Source organism: Carcharodon carcharias, chromosome 21 (assembly GCF_017639515.1).
Source record: "Carcharodon carcharias isolate sCarCar2 chromosome 21, sCarCar2.pri, whole genome shotgun sequence".
Lineage (NCBI taxonomy): Eukaryota > Metazoa > Chordata > Chondrichthyes > Lamniformes > Lamnidae > Carcharodon > Carcharodon carcharias.
In genome coordinates this window covers 33,733,167-33,748,950 of record NC_054487.1, presented here as the reverse complement: position 1 = coordinate 33,748,950, position 15,784 = coordinate 33,733,167, and the positions used below count along the sequence as shown (strand labels likewise).

Here is a 15,784-nt window from a genome sequence, read left to right as displayed (position 1 = left end):
AACCTGGGGAAAGACCTTACCCTATCTTGGCCCGAGTCTGAGGAGAGGTTTTCTCCAACAAAGACTGATTCTGCCCTTAACCTTGAGTTGAATTTTCCACTTCATCAGACATGTCTGTCTGTCTCTGACTCAGATCTGAACTGGTTTCGGGCACAGCTTATATTGGAGTAACTATTGGCAATCTACTCGTATCTCAATTATCCAACACATCAGACTCATTTGATTCTTCCCAACTTCCTCCTTTGTGAACCTCTGGAGGTAAAACGTGATCTCAGTCATGGCTGTAATCTCCCTCTCGCTTAATAAAACCTGTTGATGCAGCCATCTTCCACTCACATTCAGTCCACTCACATGTACCAACAGTCTTTTCTCTAAGACCGGACTTTTTGGCCTATTTCCCAGCAAAAAAAATACTCAGTTTCTATGCTAGTTTGCTAGAAGCTTCTCCAACCCAAATTTGTTTGACTAGGGAATCCACAATCCCACCTCATTGCCAGACTATGGTATCTTTCAGGACTAAAAGAGACTGGTGCATGCACATAGAGTTCAAGAACCCAACTAACCGAGTTTATTCCAGTTTGCTTATGTATATACATACACAAATAGCCACAAGAGGGTGCTATTAAAATTCTGAAAAATCCTTGGATAACATTCTGCTTTGTAGATTCATGACCAAGGTCAGAACAGGTGGGATCGTGGGACATGTAATGGAATGGATAGCAAGCTGACTACAGTACAGAAAACAGAGTAGATAGGGGTTAAATATAGTTACTTAGACTGGCAAAAGATGTAACACAATGATTGGTGCTGAGGCCACTGTTCACCATTTACATAAATTACTTGGACTTGGTAGGAAGAATAAGAAGGCCACACACGCCTTCAGAATATAACCTCTAAATGAGGTAGAGGAATATGGAATCCTGAAGTATAGATAGACAGATCACTAAACATAGGGATGCAGGTTAATAAGGCCATTTTTTAAAAAAGTAAATAAAGCACTGGAGTTCATTTCTGGGATTCAAAACCAGAGAGGTTATGTTAAACTTGTATAAAACCTTGGCTAGACCTTATGTGGAGTACTGTAAACATTTTTGGCCTCTAAGTTATGTAAAGGATATAGAGGCACTGCAGAAGTTGCAAAAAATGAACTGGGTATACTTGTCAGAAAAGATTGAGCAGGCTAGATCTCTTTTTTTCTCTGGAAAATAAGAGACTAAAGAGTAAGCTGAAGGGTCATTAAGGTTATAAAAGGGTTTGATAGGGCTGTTGAGAGGAGCTGTTTCCAGCAGAAACCATACAAGGATATATTGATGGGGGTGGATGAGAAAGAATGGGTGGAGGCTCATGTAGCTTTCATTTATGCAGCACTTTTAAAAACATTCAAATGCTTCAAGGAAGCATTATCAAACAAAAAAATTAACACTGAGCCACATAAGGAGATATAAGTCAGATGAACAAAAGTATGGAAAAGGAGGTAGGTTATAAGATGTGTGCTGAAGGAGGAATGAGAATGAAGAGGTTTAGGGAAGTAATGAACGAGCTTAGGGCCTAAGCAGCTGTAGGAAAGGCCGTCAATGGTGAAGCAATTAAAATTAGGGATACACAAGAGGCCAGAATTGGACGGATGCAGAAATCTAAAAGGCTTTTAGGGCTGGAGGAGATTACAGAAAAAGGGAGGGGTGAGGTCATAGAAGGATTTGAACACAAGATGAGAATTTTAAAATTAAGGCTCTGGGCCAGAAGCCAATGTCAGTCAGCGAGCACAATGGTAATCGATGACTTAGTGCGAGTTAGGGCATGGGCAGCAGAGTTTTAAATGAGCCCGTGTTATCTAGGGTGGAAGATGGGAGGCCAGCCTTGAGACCATTGCAGTAGTCTAGAGGTAAAAAAAAAAAGGCACAGTGAGGATTTCAGCAGCAAATGACAGACAATATTAGAGCTGAAAATAGGTGGTCTTGTTGATGAAGCCGATATGTGGTCAGGAGCTCATCTCAGTGTCAAATCTGACACTGAGGTTGCAAGTAGTCTGGCTTAGCCTCAGGCAGTTGCTAGGATGATCAATGGATTCAGTAGCTAGGAAATGGAGATTGTGGCGAAGATTGAAGACATCTTCCCAATATTTAGCTAGAGGAAATTCTGCTCATCTAGTACTGGATGTCGGACAAGCAGTGTGATAAATCAAAAACAGTGGAAGGTTTGAGAGAGGAGGTGGTGAAGTAAAGCTAGATGTTGTTGGTCTTCATGTAGAAGCTGACATTGTTTTATTTTTGGATGGTATTGCTGAGGGACAGCATGTAAATGAGAAAGAGGGGGCGAATGATTAATCCTTAGTGGTGTAGACTGGGTAGAGAAGCCATTACTGGTGGATCGATAAGAATGGATCCAGGCAATGGTAATCCTCCCAGCTGGATGACAGAGGAGAGATTTTAGGAAAGGATGGTATGGTCAACCATATTGAAAGCAGCAGAATGGACAAGAAGGAATGGTTTACCAGGGTCTCAGTCACATAGTTGACTTTGCTGAGGGCTGTTTCAGGACTGTGGCCAGGGCAGAAACCTAATTTGGAGAGATTCAAACATGGAATTGTGGGAATGATGGGCATGGATTTGCGAGGCAGCAAGACCTTGGAGAAGAAATGGAGGTTAGATGTGGCAATAGTTTGCAAAGAGAGACCAAGGGTGAGCTTTTGAGGAGGGAGGTGAAGATGACAGATTTGAAGGGGAGAGCAAGAGAACTGTTAACAATGTCAGCCAACATAGGGACAGGAAGGGAAGTTGGGGGCTCAGAGGTTCAGTGGGAATAGGGTCAAGGAAGCAGGAGGTCGGTGTCATGGCAATGATGAACTTGGAGAGGACATTGGTGATAAATAAGTGGAACTAGAAGAAGATGTGAGTTCAGGTCTAGGGGAGAGGGGAAATTTGAGCCAGCGGGTAAGAGGAAGTGAGGAAGTGGCAGAAGTAGCTGAACGGATGGTCTCAACCTTTGTGACAAGGAAGTGCATGAACTCCTTACACTTGTTGTTGGAGGTGAGATGGGAGGAGGCAGGGGAGATGGGTTTAAGAAGGTATTTGTGGTGAAGAATGAAGCCATGGATCTATTTGGCCACATAGCCAGTTTCAGTGCTGTTAAAAATTATGTAATATAAAACTATAAAATAAATTCATAGAGAGAAAAAGGCTCGGGTTGATTTGACTGATGTTTAAAATAGTGAAGTAAGGTTATATAGGAAAGGACTCTTCCACTTACGGCAGTCTGGAACAAGGGGACATAAGGGTGATGATGTTTGTAGTATTGGTGCATATCGAGTTCAAGCAACCTGTTATTAAGTGCTGAGGCCTCATACCACTGCATCACCTTGGGTTTCACTGATGTCTTGTCCATCAGTAATAACATGCAATAGAATTGTAAGGTCTCAAAAATAATGTTAATGAAATTATGCCCCATGATTCAGTCTCAGCTCTTGAATAGTTTCCATACAAGAGGGACCTTTTTGATGGACCAATAAGAGTGACACTAGGTTCCTCATTGTTTCCAAATAAGAATTATCATAACAAAGTGCCTCTTTTAGCACACCGCTGATAGTTTCTGGATAGTTAGCCTGTATAACTACCTTGGTTTCTGTTCCTTAAAAAGCAGTTTACTTGGTAGTTGCTTCAAATAGCTGCATATACATCTAGGGATTTCTTTCTAATCTGATTTCCTTGGGTTTCATTGCTAAACCTATTCACATCAAACTGCACCATCTTTGGGTATTAGCTGAGCAAACTGTAAATTGACCCCTGCCTAAATGGCTTGATGGTATCGAGTTTCTCCTCTTCTTTTACCTGCTGGTACTGGAGAAGGACATGCAGGATCAGAAGAAGAATGCAGTACAGGTTCTCCCAGATATCCAAGATGCTTTAAATCCTTACACAACCTAGATCTGCAAAGGGCTATTGGCTGGAACTGGTTTGGATGAAAACCTTCCTCAACCAGTGGATATCAGGCACTTGTATATAAGACAGCATTTGTTTTGGCTGCATGTTTCATTCACATTAATATGGGCATATAATACATTTGGAAGTAGAGAAACAGCTGACAGAGCCATGTATTCTTACGCTGTGGTAAATTTTACAATAAGGTATGGGTAAGAAGCATTGTAACAGTGTAAATTTCTGCAATTTATGAGCCCGTTTACTTTGTCAACCTTGAGAAGACTAGCCGATTGCTTTCTGGCCACAGCTGGAACAGTGTTCACTCTTTCTGCTATTGGAATGTTGGTCTCTCACTACTTTTCAGAATGGGATGGTTTTCTGTACTAAATAGAGCCACTTCTCTTTAGTCGTGACTTTAGTAATAGTGTTTTTAATCAGGACTTGGAAAAATGAGAGGATGAGATATAGGCACTCTTATGAGAATTGGTAGGAAATGTAATATATTATAATATTGTAAAAGTTTGTGTTTTACTGAAACTGCACTGCTACATTTGATAGAGAAAGCAAAAGTGGTATTGCAGATAAATGCAGAATGTCAATGTGGCCCAAGTGTCAATATCAGCTGTTCCTCCCATGGAGAGTCCCAGGTGGGTGGCCCATACTTCTAGCCAGGAAAATTAAAATTCCCCCTTTTATCTCTAGGTCTGAATATACACTCAGCTGAGATCCAGTTCAAACCAACACCTAAAGAGTTTGCGTGTCATGCTGCAGTGTTCATAAGAAAACATTGCTTTGAAAAGTTACATCATGCTGCAGATACTAGTTGGCAATTTGACAATTGCAGCCCAGTGTTTGCTTGGAGAATCAACAGGCAATTACTCACAGGGCATGGCGACAATTACATAACTAATGTTTGCTATTGATTTTTAAATAACTGTCTTTATTATTTATTTTTAAATGTAATTCCACTGCATTCTTTCTTTTTCCAATGATGGCAACTTTAACTTTTTATCTTATCTTTTAAAGAATTAGGAACCAACTCCCTAATCCCAGTTAGCATTCTTTCCTTCTGGGTCAAGTAGATGGATTTGGTGTTAAGAAATCAATAGCTTCAAGTGAAAAGTGTATAAAATTGATGAGCGAACCAACTGTTCCAAAAAGTCGAGACTTGTGATATATCAGACCTATTGCTTTCTGTGACTTGCCACCAGTAGCTATGCATTGTAGTTTTCTACCATCACTTGTGCTGAGACTGTCCAAAAGCTCTGTCCTGAGGAATTATTGCTCATTTGATTAAGAGTTGTGAGTGAGACTTTGTGGGAGGTATGTATATAGGTCCTGACTAATTTGGAAATCATCTCTAAGCTGGCGAAAAATACCAATGAGTAATCAAAAGCGAAATACCATGAATGCTAGAAATCAGAAACAATAACAGAAAATGCTGGAAATATTCAGCAGGTCTGGCAAGATCTGTGGAGAGAGAAACTGAGTTAACATTTCACGTCTGTGACCTTTCATCGTAACTCAAGATCCAATAAGCAATGTTTCATCAATGACAGCATTACAGCATTTTGCTAATTATCAAACCCTCCTGTGGAACTAACTAGAATATTGGAGCGAAGCTTCATTATTGATACTTCCCGCATATTGTCCGTCTTTAGTTGAAAGTGATGAGAATCCAAATTATATTTAAATTATGATTCACAGTGCTGGTTGGATATTGATTCTTGGTCATATTGAGATTATGTTGCCACACAGCATATCAGTAATTCAAACCGGCCAAGTTTTCAGTGTCAGCAGAGTCAATTCACCCTAAGAAATAGCAGGCCACTTTCTGAGCCCATGTGATAGATGCAGCTTGCTACATTTAACCATGTTCCGGTTATAATGTACAATAATGCCTCGGATATGCACCTGACTCTCAGCAAATATCTCAGCCGGAAGTTGCTCAGTATTGACAGCTCTGGAACGACCCATACCATTATCATGTTGGGAGGAGACCCAGCAGCAATGCATGACCAGAAGCTGTTTTAAGAGAAAATTGGATGTGGAGATTATTGCTAGCCATGAACTTGCTAAAATTTCTTTCATATGCTCAATTATTAGAACGAATTCCAGTGTTGTCTATAGGATTTTGCTGTGTTGGTGGCTTTCTTTCTAACCTTTTTCTGTTGCTAATCCCTACAGACAGCAGAAATTGCCCTGGCAAATCTGAAGAGTAAGTATGAAAATGAGAAAACCATGGTGACCGAGACAATGATGAAACTGCGAAACGAACTCAAGGCCCTGAAGGAGGATGCGGCGACCTTCTCGTCCTTACGTGCCATGTTTGCCACCAGGTGCGAACACTCGAGTTTCTTGACAGATGAAACTTATAATTTTAGTAATGGTTTTTTTTGGAGGAGGCAGGGTTCCAACATTTACACTGAAGGAAGTCCAGTACCTGCTGTTGTTGGACCATTGGACTCCCAGTTTATGCAGGAGGTTTGTTGCATCAATTTCATTGAATATTTAAACACAGAACAAAAATGTTATGGGGAGGCTTGGTTGTATTCAAACTTCTATCTCCATGCCAGTCTTGACCAGGACATTACAATTCTGGCCTTGGATTTAGGATAATGTTCTTCTTAGTCTATTATCCTGGTGATTTTCCACTCCACTCCACTGTATAAATGCCATTGTATTTTATTGGCTGCCGGATTAACTTCATATCTGCCTGATATACTTCCTGATCGGCTAATTCAATGATCAGTAGTGACGAAATTAAGAATTATACTTCCCGACATTACAGGCTATTATAATGCTTTGCACTCTCATCTACTGAGCTTCTCTGGCCTATCTGTTGTAATATGACATTTTGAGTGCCTTTGTTTCATTTCATGTTTTGGAAAGCTAAGTGTATGTAATGGTAGAATAAAATTATGTTACAGTAAAAACCTCTTAATAGGAATCCTGCATAGGCAGGAATTTATTTTCTTTATTCAGTTGATCCCATTAGCAGCACACTAAGAAATAGCAGGCCACTTTCTGAGCCCATGTGATAGATGCAGCTTGCTACATTTAACCATGTTCCGGTTATAATGTACAATAATGCCTCGGATATGCACCTGACTCTCAGCAAATATCTCAGCCGGAAGTTGCTCAGTATTGACAGCTCTGGAACGACCCATACCATTGGTCTAGGTCTGTTCCATTTCAGATCCTCAGCATGAATAAACACTTGCATTCAAAAGGAACCTCTGGTTCACCTTTAGTTATTGAATAAACTGAGCCCCACACAGAAAAGGAAAGTCTGGGTTCAATCCCCAACAGTTCTGAGCTAGGTAGAATTATTGGGGAAGGGGGGGTGGAGGTGATAGTAGTAGTGGTCTGACCTCATCTGGTTTTTACAATTAGTCCTGTGTGCTTGGAATCGGGAGGGGAAATTTTACAGATTTCCCACTACTGATTGCCATCCAGAAACCCTCAGCTGGAAGCTCATGTGTGGATGTGGGAGAGGATGCGATGCCATCCCTATAATCAAATAGCTTGCTTTCAAGACTCAAACAGAAAGAGCCTTGGATAAAGCACTAATGGAAATGTAGGCCAATCATTGCTTTTAGGGAAGGGCAGAAAGGCAAAAGTTTAGTTTTTAGATAGAAAAGGAATCCATTCAGAGACTTCCCTAAAACCCAGGTGAAAAAATGAAAATGTTGTCTCCAGCAACACCATGGCGCTGTGACATGCATCACTATATGTATGGTCATGAATTTCTTCCCTTTTTGACCACATGGTGTTTCCAGTCTCAGTTTCATGAAGTGGGCCAGGTGTCAAGCAGAAGCTAGGTGTTTGACCACAGGGAAAGAGGTGAAAATATTGGAAGGTGGGACTGCTAACACCACTTTACTGTGTTTCCCAGTGAGTGGCTCAGGAGCAGTGTTTGCAAAGAGACACTGGGTGCAGAACCTGCCCATTTGCTTGGCCAAAGAAACCTGCATGATGCCTAACAGAGAGGGCAAGAAAATGCAAAGATAGGCTGTAATGCATGCTGCTACTGTGTCTACTTATACTAATACTATCATTGTGTGCATGCATGCAACTGTATGTATGTAAAAAAAAAAACTGCTGCTGTTCAAAAAGATTAGTCTCGAAAAATTAATATTTTCTGTTTGCAGTAGCAAGACAGTTAGTTAAGCTTTGTGAAACAGCTAACAAAGTACCTTTCCCCTGGAACAGGTAGAAAGTTAAAGGGGCACAGTCTTCATAAAAGGGTTGTTTAGCAAACCTTTCTTTTCCAAAATAAATTACATAGAATATATGGCACAGGCATTCAGCCCAACTAGTCCATGCTGATGTTTATAGTTCACAAGAGGCAGAAACAAGGCAGGCACAAGCAACTGTCATTTTATTCACAACAATGCGGTGCATGTGGGACCTAATGATTCATTCATGAAGTTTACTCCATATCATGTGTTTGTGAACTGATGAAAAGGTTTGCCAAATACTTGCCGATGAAGACAGTGGCCCATAAATGGCAGGTAAAAAGTCAATGAGAAGAGACTTTCCTACCTGCGTTCATATGTGAAACTGACTCTCCCCACATTCTCAGGGAAGACAGCTGGTGGGCGGAGCTTCTGAGGGACTGGGCGGGTAAACGGATTGCGTCAGGACACCGCTCCATTGAATCCTTGCCCCTCATTTTAATCCCAGCTCAAGTTCTCACTGTAAACTTTTATTTGAGGTAAGATTTTCAAGGACTTTACCCTTGCACTTTTTTCCTCCTGTAATGGAATAAACCTCCCACCTCCCTTTGCACCTTCACATTGACAATGATCTCTGCACTTATCAAAAAAAAATTCATTCTCAACCACCTTTCAGCCTCTTTCACCTTCCACCAGCTTTTGACGAGAAACACTTCATCCTAAACTTTGAGTCAAGCCAGAAAATACAAGAACAAAAAGACTGCTGGTATGGGCAAGGTATCATTTGGGACAATTTTAAGATCTCTTGTTCACTGAGAAAGGTATAATTGAGCACTGAATATAATGGAACTTTCTAACAAAAAGGGCCCCTCAGGAGTTGGTGATGAATTGCCTTCTTGAGCCAGTACACCCACAGTTTGGGAGGGAGTTCCACAATTTTGACTCAGTAACTATGAAGGAATGTTGATATTGTTCCAAGTCAGAATGATGTGTGGCTTGGAGGGCAATTTGCAGATGGTGGTATTTCTTTGCATCTCCTACTCTTGCCCTTCCAGGTGATAGAGGCCATGGATTTGAAAAGTGCTGTTGAAGAAGCCTTGTCGAGTTGCTGCTGTGCATCTTGCTAATAGCACACACTGAGGCCTCTGTGTGCCATTATTCGAGAGTATGAATGTTGAAGGTGGTTGTTGGGGTGCTAGTCAAGTGGGTTCCCTAGATGCTGTCAAGCTTCTTGAGTGTTGTTGGAGCTGTACTAATCCAGGCAATTCAGAGTATTCCATCACATTCCTGACTTGTGACTTGTAGATGGTGGACAGGCTTTGGGGAGTTACTCGCCACAGAATACTCAGGCTCTGGCCTGCTCTTGTATCCACGGTATTTATGTACAGCTGGTCCAATTAAATTCTGCTGACTCCCAGAATGTTGATGGTGAGGACTCGGTAATAGTCATGCAATTGAATGTCAAGGGAAAGTGGTTGGATTCTCTCTTGCTGGAGATAGTAATGCTCCGGCTCTTGCATGACACAAATGTTACTTGTTACATATCTGTTCATATCTGTGTAATTTTCATAAAGTTGGACTAAAATGCTCTGTGTTACTAAGCTGAAATCTTTTACCTTTGATTTTACTAATGGTGAATACTTGATCTCAGCAGTACTGTTATGTCCAAATCTCTCCAGAGAGAATGAAAAACAAGCAGATGCCAAATTACTCATAATCCATTTCTTATACTGAGCTAAAAGCAATTTGTCAGAATCTGCAGTGGGCAAATGCCAGTCTAATTCTAGTTCCTGCTGTAATGTCAGCAGTGATGGGGAAGAGATGACTTTTGCCTTAGGGATGGGGTTGGGTTGGGGAGTGGTGGGGGTGAGAAATAAGCTTTTGTTTTTGTGCTGAATTGCTATCCACTGATCCATGCTGGAAGTGCAAGTAAGGCTCATATATGGATAATAGCCATCTTGGTGAGTTATTGGAACAGTGCCAGCATCTAAACGATCACTCACATTTCAGAATTGCATCCTCACCATAATCCGACTCTATTTGGACTTTAGGATGTTACTAGCCACCAAACCCCGCCCTCCCAGCCATACCTTCAGAAGATGTCATCAGAAATACCTTCAGAAGTCAGTTAAGCCAGTGTACAGGTACAAAAAATAATTTAAAAGGCTAATAGAAAGTTGGCCTTTATCTCAATAAGGCAATAGTATGAAGAATTGGAAGTTATGTTACAGCTGCACAGAGGTCTGGCTAGAACCAGTCTGCACAACTGCATTCAGTTCTGTGCACCTCACCACAGGGAGGATATATTTGCCTTTGTAGTGAGTGCAGTGCAGATTTAGCAGTGACACCTTTCATTAGAAAAGGGAATAGTGCGGGGGACAGGTGAACAGCTGATATGATTTCTCTATTTAAAAAGGGAGATGGAACAAGTCCAGGGAACTATGGACATTTAGATTAATGTCAGTGGTAATGGAATCCTGAATGAAAAATGTAGTAGAAAAGCATTTAGAAACTGGAAATAAATTAGAGTAGTCAGCATGAATTCCGGAAGGAAAGGCTATGTTTGACCAACTGGATTGACTTCTTTGAAGCAGTAACTGAAAGGCTAACACAGTTGATGTTATATATTTGGAATTTTTAAAAAGCCTTCAATAAGGTACCACATAGCAGACTTGACTAATTTCAGAACATGTGGAGTCAGGGGACTAGTAGCAGAATGGATATCAAGCTAGCTACAAATCAGAAAATAGAGATTAGGCGTTTGAGGTATTTACTGAGTCTGGCAAAAAATGGGAAGTCGGTATTAAGACCAGTGCTGTTCACCATTTCTGCAAATGAGTTGGACTGAGGAATTGGAAGTACAATTTCAAAATTTCTGGACAGCACCAAATTGGGAGTGTAATTAATATGAAAAAGCACTGTGACAAGTTATAGGAAAACAACAATAACAACATGCATTAATAAAGCACCTTTGATGTAATAAAAATCCCAAGGCACATCACATGAGTTAGCAAATAAAATTTGTTTGTTAAGCCACATAAAGTGATATTCGGGCAAATGATCAAAAGATTTTTCTAAGAGTTTCATTTCAGGCAGAGTATTGAAGGAGAAGGAGGGAGAGAGAGACAGAAAGGTTTTAGGAAGTTCCAGAACAGCTGATGGGATATCACCTGAGCATTAAATTCATGTGAAACTAGAATCAAATGAGTGGAATCAGTGGGGGCGGGACATTGTAATGTTAAGAGGCTGTATCACTAGAGGAAGTCAGAGATAGCCAGGCTATGAGGTGCTTTAAACACAACGATGAACAAGTCAAATCGGAGGCCTTGGAAAATCTGGCTGCCACTGTAGTTCAGGAAGGACAGAGTGAAATGTGAGCAGAACTTGTGTGGGATAAAGCATGGGCAACAGAGTTTTGCATGAGCTGACATTTACAGGGGTGAAGAAGGGAGGCCAGTCTATCATTTACCTCCTTCACTCATCCAACACCTAATGACTCTTTATGATTATATCCTGCATATATACTGTTTTATTTTATATTTATTAACATAAACATTTTTTACATTAATCTCCATATCTGGAGAGCCTCTCCAGCATTTCTTTACAGCCCAGGAGGAGAAAGGGAAAGCTCATCCATTGATCGATAATCTTTTTCTCACTTAGTCTCTTTCTTGCAGAGAAAGGATAGATTTAAGTGGAGCAAACTGCATTATGTTGGAAAATCAGTGCTTCATTATTAAATAAATAGCAATCAGAAATCACATAGATGATTGCTGAGAAACATTAGTTTCCAAATTCAATAACAATAAGAACGATCAATTATATTTATGTATAACAGCTGTAATAAAAAAAATCTCAAGATGCTTCAGTGATGTATTCAGATATAGACACTGAGCCAAAGATGATATTAGAGGAAAGTACAAAAACTTGTTCATACATGGATGTTTTCAGGATGAGCCGGAGATGGAGAAGTTTAGGCAGGGAATCTCAGTGATTGGGGCTAAGGCAGCTGAAGGCACATCACCTAAAGGATGGGGCATAGGTGGGTGGTGGGGTAGGTGGTGGGATGGGGTAGTTTAATGTTTGAGATACAGCATAGGAGTTTTGGATGAGGTGAAGTTGACAGAAGGTGGGGAATAGAGTGCCGGTCAGGAGAGCATTGGAATGATCGAGTCTGAAGGAGACAAAAGTCATGGATGAGAAAGTTCAATTGTTAACAGTGCATGTAATCCTAAATTTGCTGCTATTGAAATATTTCTACAGCATTTTCTCCATTTTTTCCCCACTGGTTTCTCATTGACTTTCACATGTTGATCATTTTTCAGTTAGCAGAACAGCCAAACCAGGTACTGCCAATGTTCTGTATCATTACAGATCCCTTTGGTTAACATGAGTGCCTTATCCTTCGATTTTTATTTACTCTCCTACCAACAGGAAAGTACCTGGCCTCCACTCAGTGCGTTTGCAGCACCAGTTAGTACAGTCCTTTTGAGAAGAAGCCCATGTAACCCTGACTTTGTCCTTTCTTGTTTACCCATTATTTATCATAAGTTAATCAATACCTGTCAGCAAGGCATTGTGAGTAACTTCATCAAATTACTGTAGTTTGCAGTCCAGCTCAAGGGAGTTAAATCTAAGATTTTCCCTGCCTTGTGGCTTGTTGGGCTATATAACTGTTTATGCAAGGCACGATCAGCCACATTGCTGTTCAAATAACTGTTTAGTGGAAGTTCCTGCGATTGATTAACATGTATGGACTAGTAGTGTTCCAACTTAGATGAACTGACTCAGCATAGAGTAAGATAAAAGGCAGGGGCCCTGTGGTTGGCTTCAGTATGCCTGGTTAAAGAGGGGGGAAATCAGCCAAGGTTCACACTGCTAATCATTATCCAGTAAATGCTGATGGAAAGCGTACATGCATGTGGACCTGGGAGAATATGATCAGGTGTGACTCTGATCACTGTGTTCAAATATCCAGTCAACATTCACTGTCTGGACTTGAACACAGAGTGGTGGGATGCTGGAGGGCTACGTGCCAGCATTAGTTAGCATCTTCCTGAGAGGAGGAGAGAAAATAGAAAATAAAAGGGGCAGCAATCATAATATTTTTTCAGAAATTGTCATTAAAAGGAGTTTTATCTTCATGAAAATGTCTCGGTCAAAGCTTTTCTTTCATTTGTTTACAGACACATGAAGCAATTACATAAATCTCATTAAAAATGCATTATGACGTCACTTGTGCATGACATCATCCTAGTAAAAGTGTCACAAGTAATAAAATTTTCCTGAAGACTTTATCCTGTTCTATTAAACGAGCAGGAAGGGCTGTTTTGTATCAGACAGTTGAGAACTATGGCTGGTAAAGACTTACCTGGAGATGCATCCCAAAAATATATTTTTTTAAACTATCAGTTGCGGAAGGGGAGAGCAAACAGCATGTTAATGCTGTGGGTATGTTAACAGGACTAATCCTACTGACATCATGGGATGGAAAGGGGTATTAAAAGGATTGGTTCACATCACTGGCTCGCAACCATTCTGCTCTTTTGCTATGAGTTGAGGTCGTGGTATTCAGTGAGCCTTGTACATGTGAATGTTTCAACAATTAACAGTCAGATAAGAAGAAATAGCTACCAGCCTGGGCTGCATCAAGAGTTAAGTATTTGCTATTCATAATGCTTACTTCTGGAGTTACTCCTGAGTTTTCGTTGATGAATGTTGCTATGGCTCCTCAAGGACTATTGTAAAAAAAAAAAATCAGATTGGGATAGTTCATTTGGAAAAAATAAAATGTTGATGTTTTGCTAGAGCCTGATTCCCTGCTATCCTCAAACACTTTCCTTAGGTGTGATGAATATGTGACACAACTGGATGACATGCAGCGGCAGCTGGCAGCGGCCGAGGATGAGAAGAAGACGCTGAACTCCCTGCTGCGTATGGCGATTCAGCAGAAACTAGCCCTTACGCAGCGGCTTGAGGACCTGGAGTTCGATCACGAGCAGTCTCGGCGCAGCAAAAGCAAGCCAGGGAAAAGTAAAGTTGGCAGTCCTAAAGTAAGTGTGGAAGCGGTGGCAGGCAGCATGCCTACTCCAGCTGCCATAGACATTCTGACACTGCTTAGTCAAGGCCCAGAGCAATGAGCAACGGTCAGGCGGTTGACAGTGGTGCTTATAGGATGGGACCATACAGTGACACTGATAGGACAGTGCTAAAGAGTGTTTGATATCTCCAACAAAAAATAAATCTGCTGTCATTCCTCTTTAAGGAGGAATAATTGTCCCTTTTTTTTTAAATTTGGTCACAATAAATTTCTGTCTTCATTTTACATTAGTATTTTTTTTAGTGGGATAGTTAATAGTTTAAAGGGGAGTGACTTGTCTGATTTCTTTTTGCTTAACCTCAATTACCTCTACAGTTTCCATGTGTTTGAGTAAAACAAATAATGCCATTAGGAAGTGGCTGTGTAGTTGCAATATTGAGTTCCGTTACCCCTCTGTTGGAGACTTCAACTCTTTGAAACCAATTCCACACAAAGGAAGAACTTCGCCCTCGTACGCACAGCTTACGTGATATATTTTCTGATAATGGCCAGAGAGCATCAGTGACAGTTGTCTGCAGAGACTGATCAGGCCCAGGTTCAGGAACTTCTCTTTCTAGAAGGTACACGATGAAGTGGGTAGCAGAAGTAAAGGGAAGGAGGATAGATAAACATCTCTGAAGCAAAACACCATCTTTGAGCAGTACCTTTGCCTTCAGTGCACCCTTACAACTCACTTACCTCCTTGAAGGATTTAGCTGGGAAAGAATCAAATTCACCTGGGAGAGAATCATTGTCTGGGCTGCAGTTTTCTCTGTGGCTGTTGTGAATGATGCACATGTCATCCTGGTTAAGGTAACATTTTATATTTCCCATTCTGAACAGATAAAATGTACTCAGTTGTGACTGATAGGGTGAATGACAGTCCCTGGAGTAAAGCTATACTCTGGTTTGAAGAATAACCACAATCTTAAGTATTAACAAATCCTTTCATGTGTCTTAAAGCCCTAAAGAATGATTTAGTAAGGTTAGTCGGATGCTGAAATGCAATGCAATAATTCCACTGGGGAGCTTAAAACAATGGTAAAAACTATCAGTGAAACCCTGGTGGTTTATGGATGTCTCGTAAGCTGGAGAAGAAATTGCAGCCTATAACACGATACTCAGTACGTTTGATTTTGCATAAGATATTCTTTATGTGCTGCACAGCTACATTTTTAATGACTTCTGTATTTGGAGTCTGCCTTTTTTGATGTAATTCAGCTATTGTAGCATCAGGAAGGTGAATGTTTTGTAGAAAGGAGGTAAGAATACAAGTGGGACAGAAGTCAATTGCTTTATTGAGGAGTAATACCATTGCATGATAGGCAGTGTAGTACCACTATGTTGTATTTTTAACAAATCTTTGGTGAAAAGTACATGCAGTTAATGATAAACAGCGAGCAACATGTATCATATGGACCTAAGATGTGATAGTGCCCTAAAATAAATCCCCAGATGTCCCTTTAAGGTTATTAATAAAGATTGGCCACTAGAGGGCATTTGAAATTATGATTTAATAGTATCCCAAATGATGAATGGAAGCTGTTATTCCAGGCTTCATTAGGCTTCATTTCATAACTGGTCAGAGAATACTTCTTTTAAGTCCTCGT

At 40.6% G+C, this 15,784-nt stretch overlaps 1 protein-coding gene across 1 annotated transcript in view; it reads left to right on the top strand.

Annotated features, from left to right (window-relative positions):
- The window catches only part of bicd1a (bicaudal D homolog 1a), a 224,083-nt gene extending 209,848 nt beyond the window's left edge, over positions 1–14,235 (top strand). Inside the window, exons 6-7 of the mRNA XM_041216105.1 lie at positions 6,102–6,253; positions 13,941–14,235. Coding sequence (XP_041072039.1) covers positions 6,102–6,253; positions 13,941–14,235 — 447 coding nt within the window. The remainder of the gene's footprint in view (positions 1–6,101; positions 6,254–13,940) is intronic.
- Positions 14,236–15,784: the final 1,549 nt, after the last annotated feature.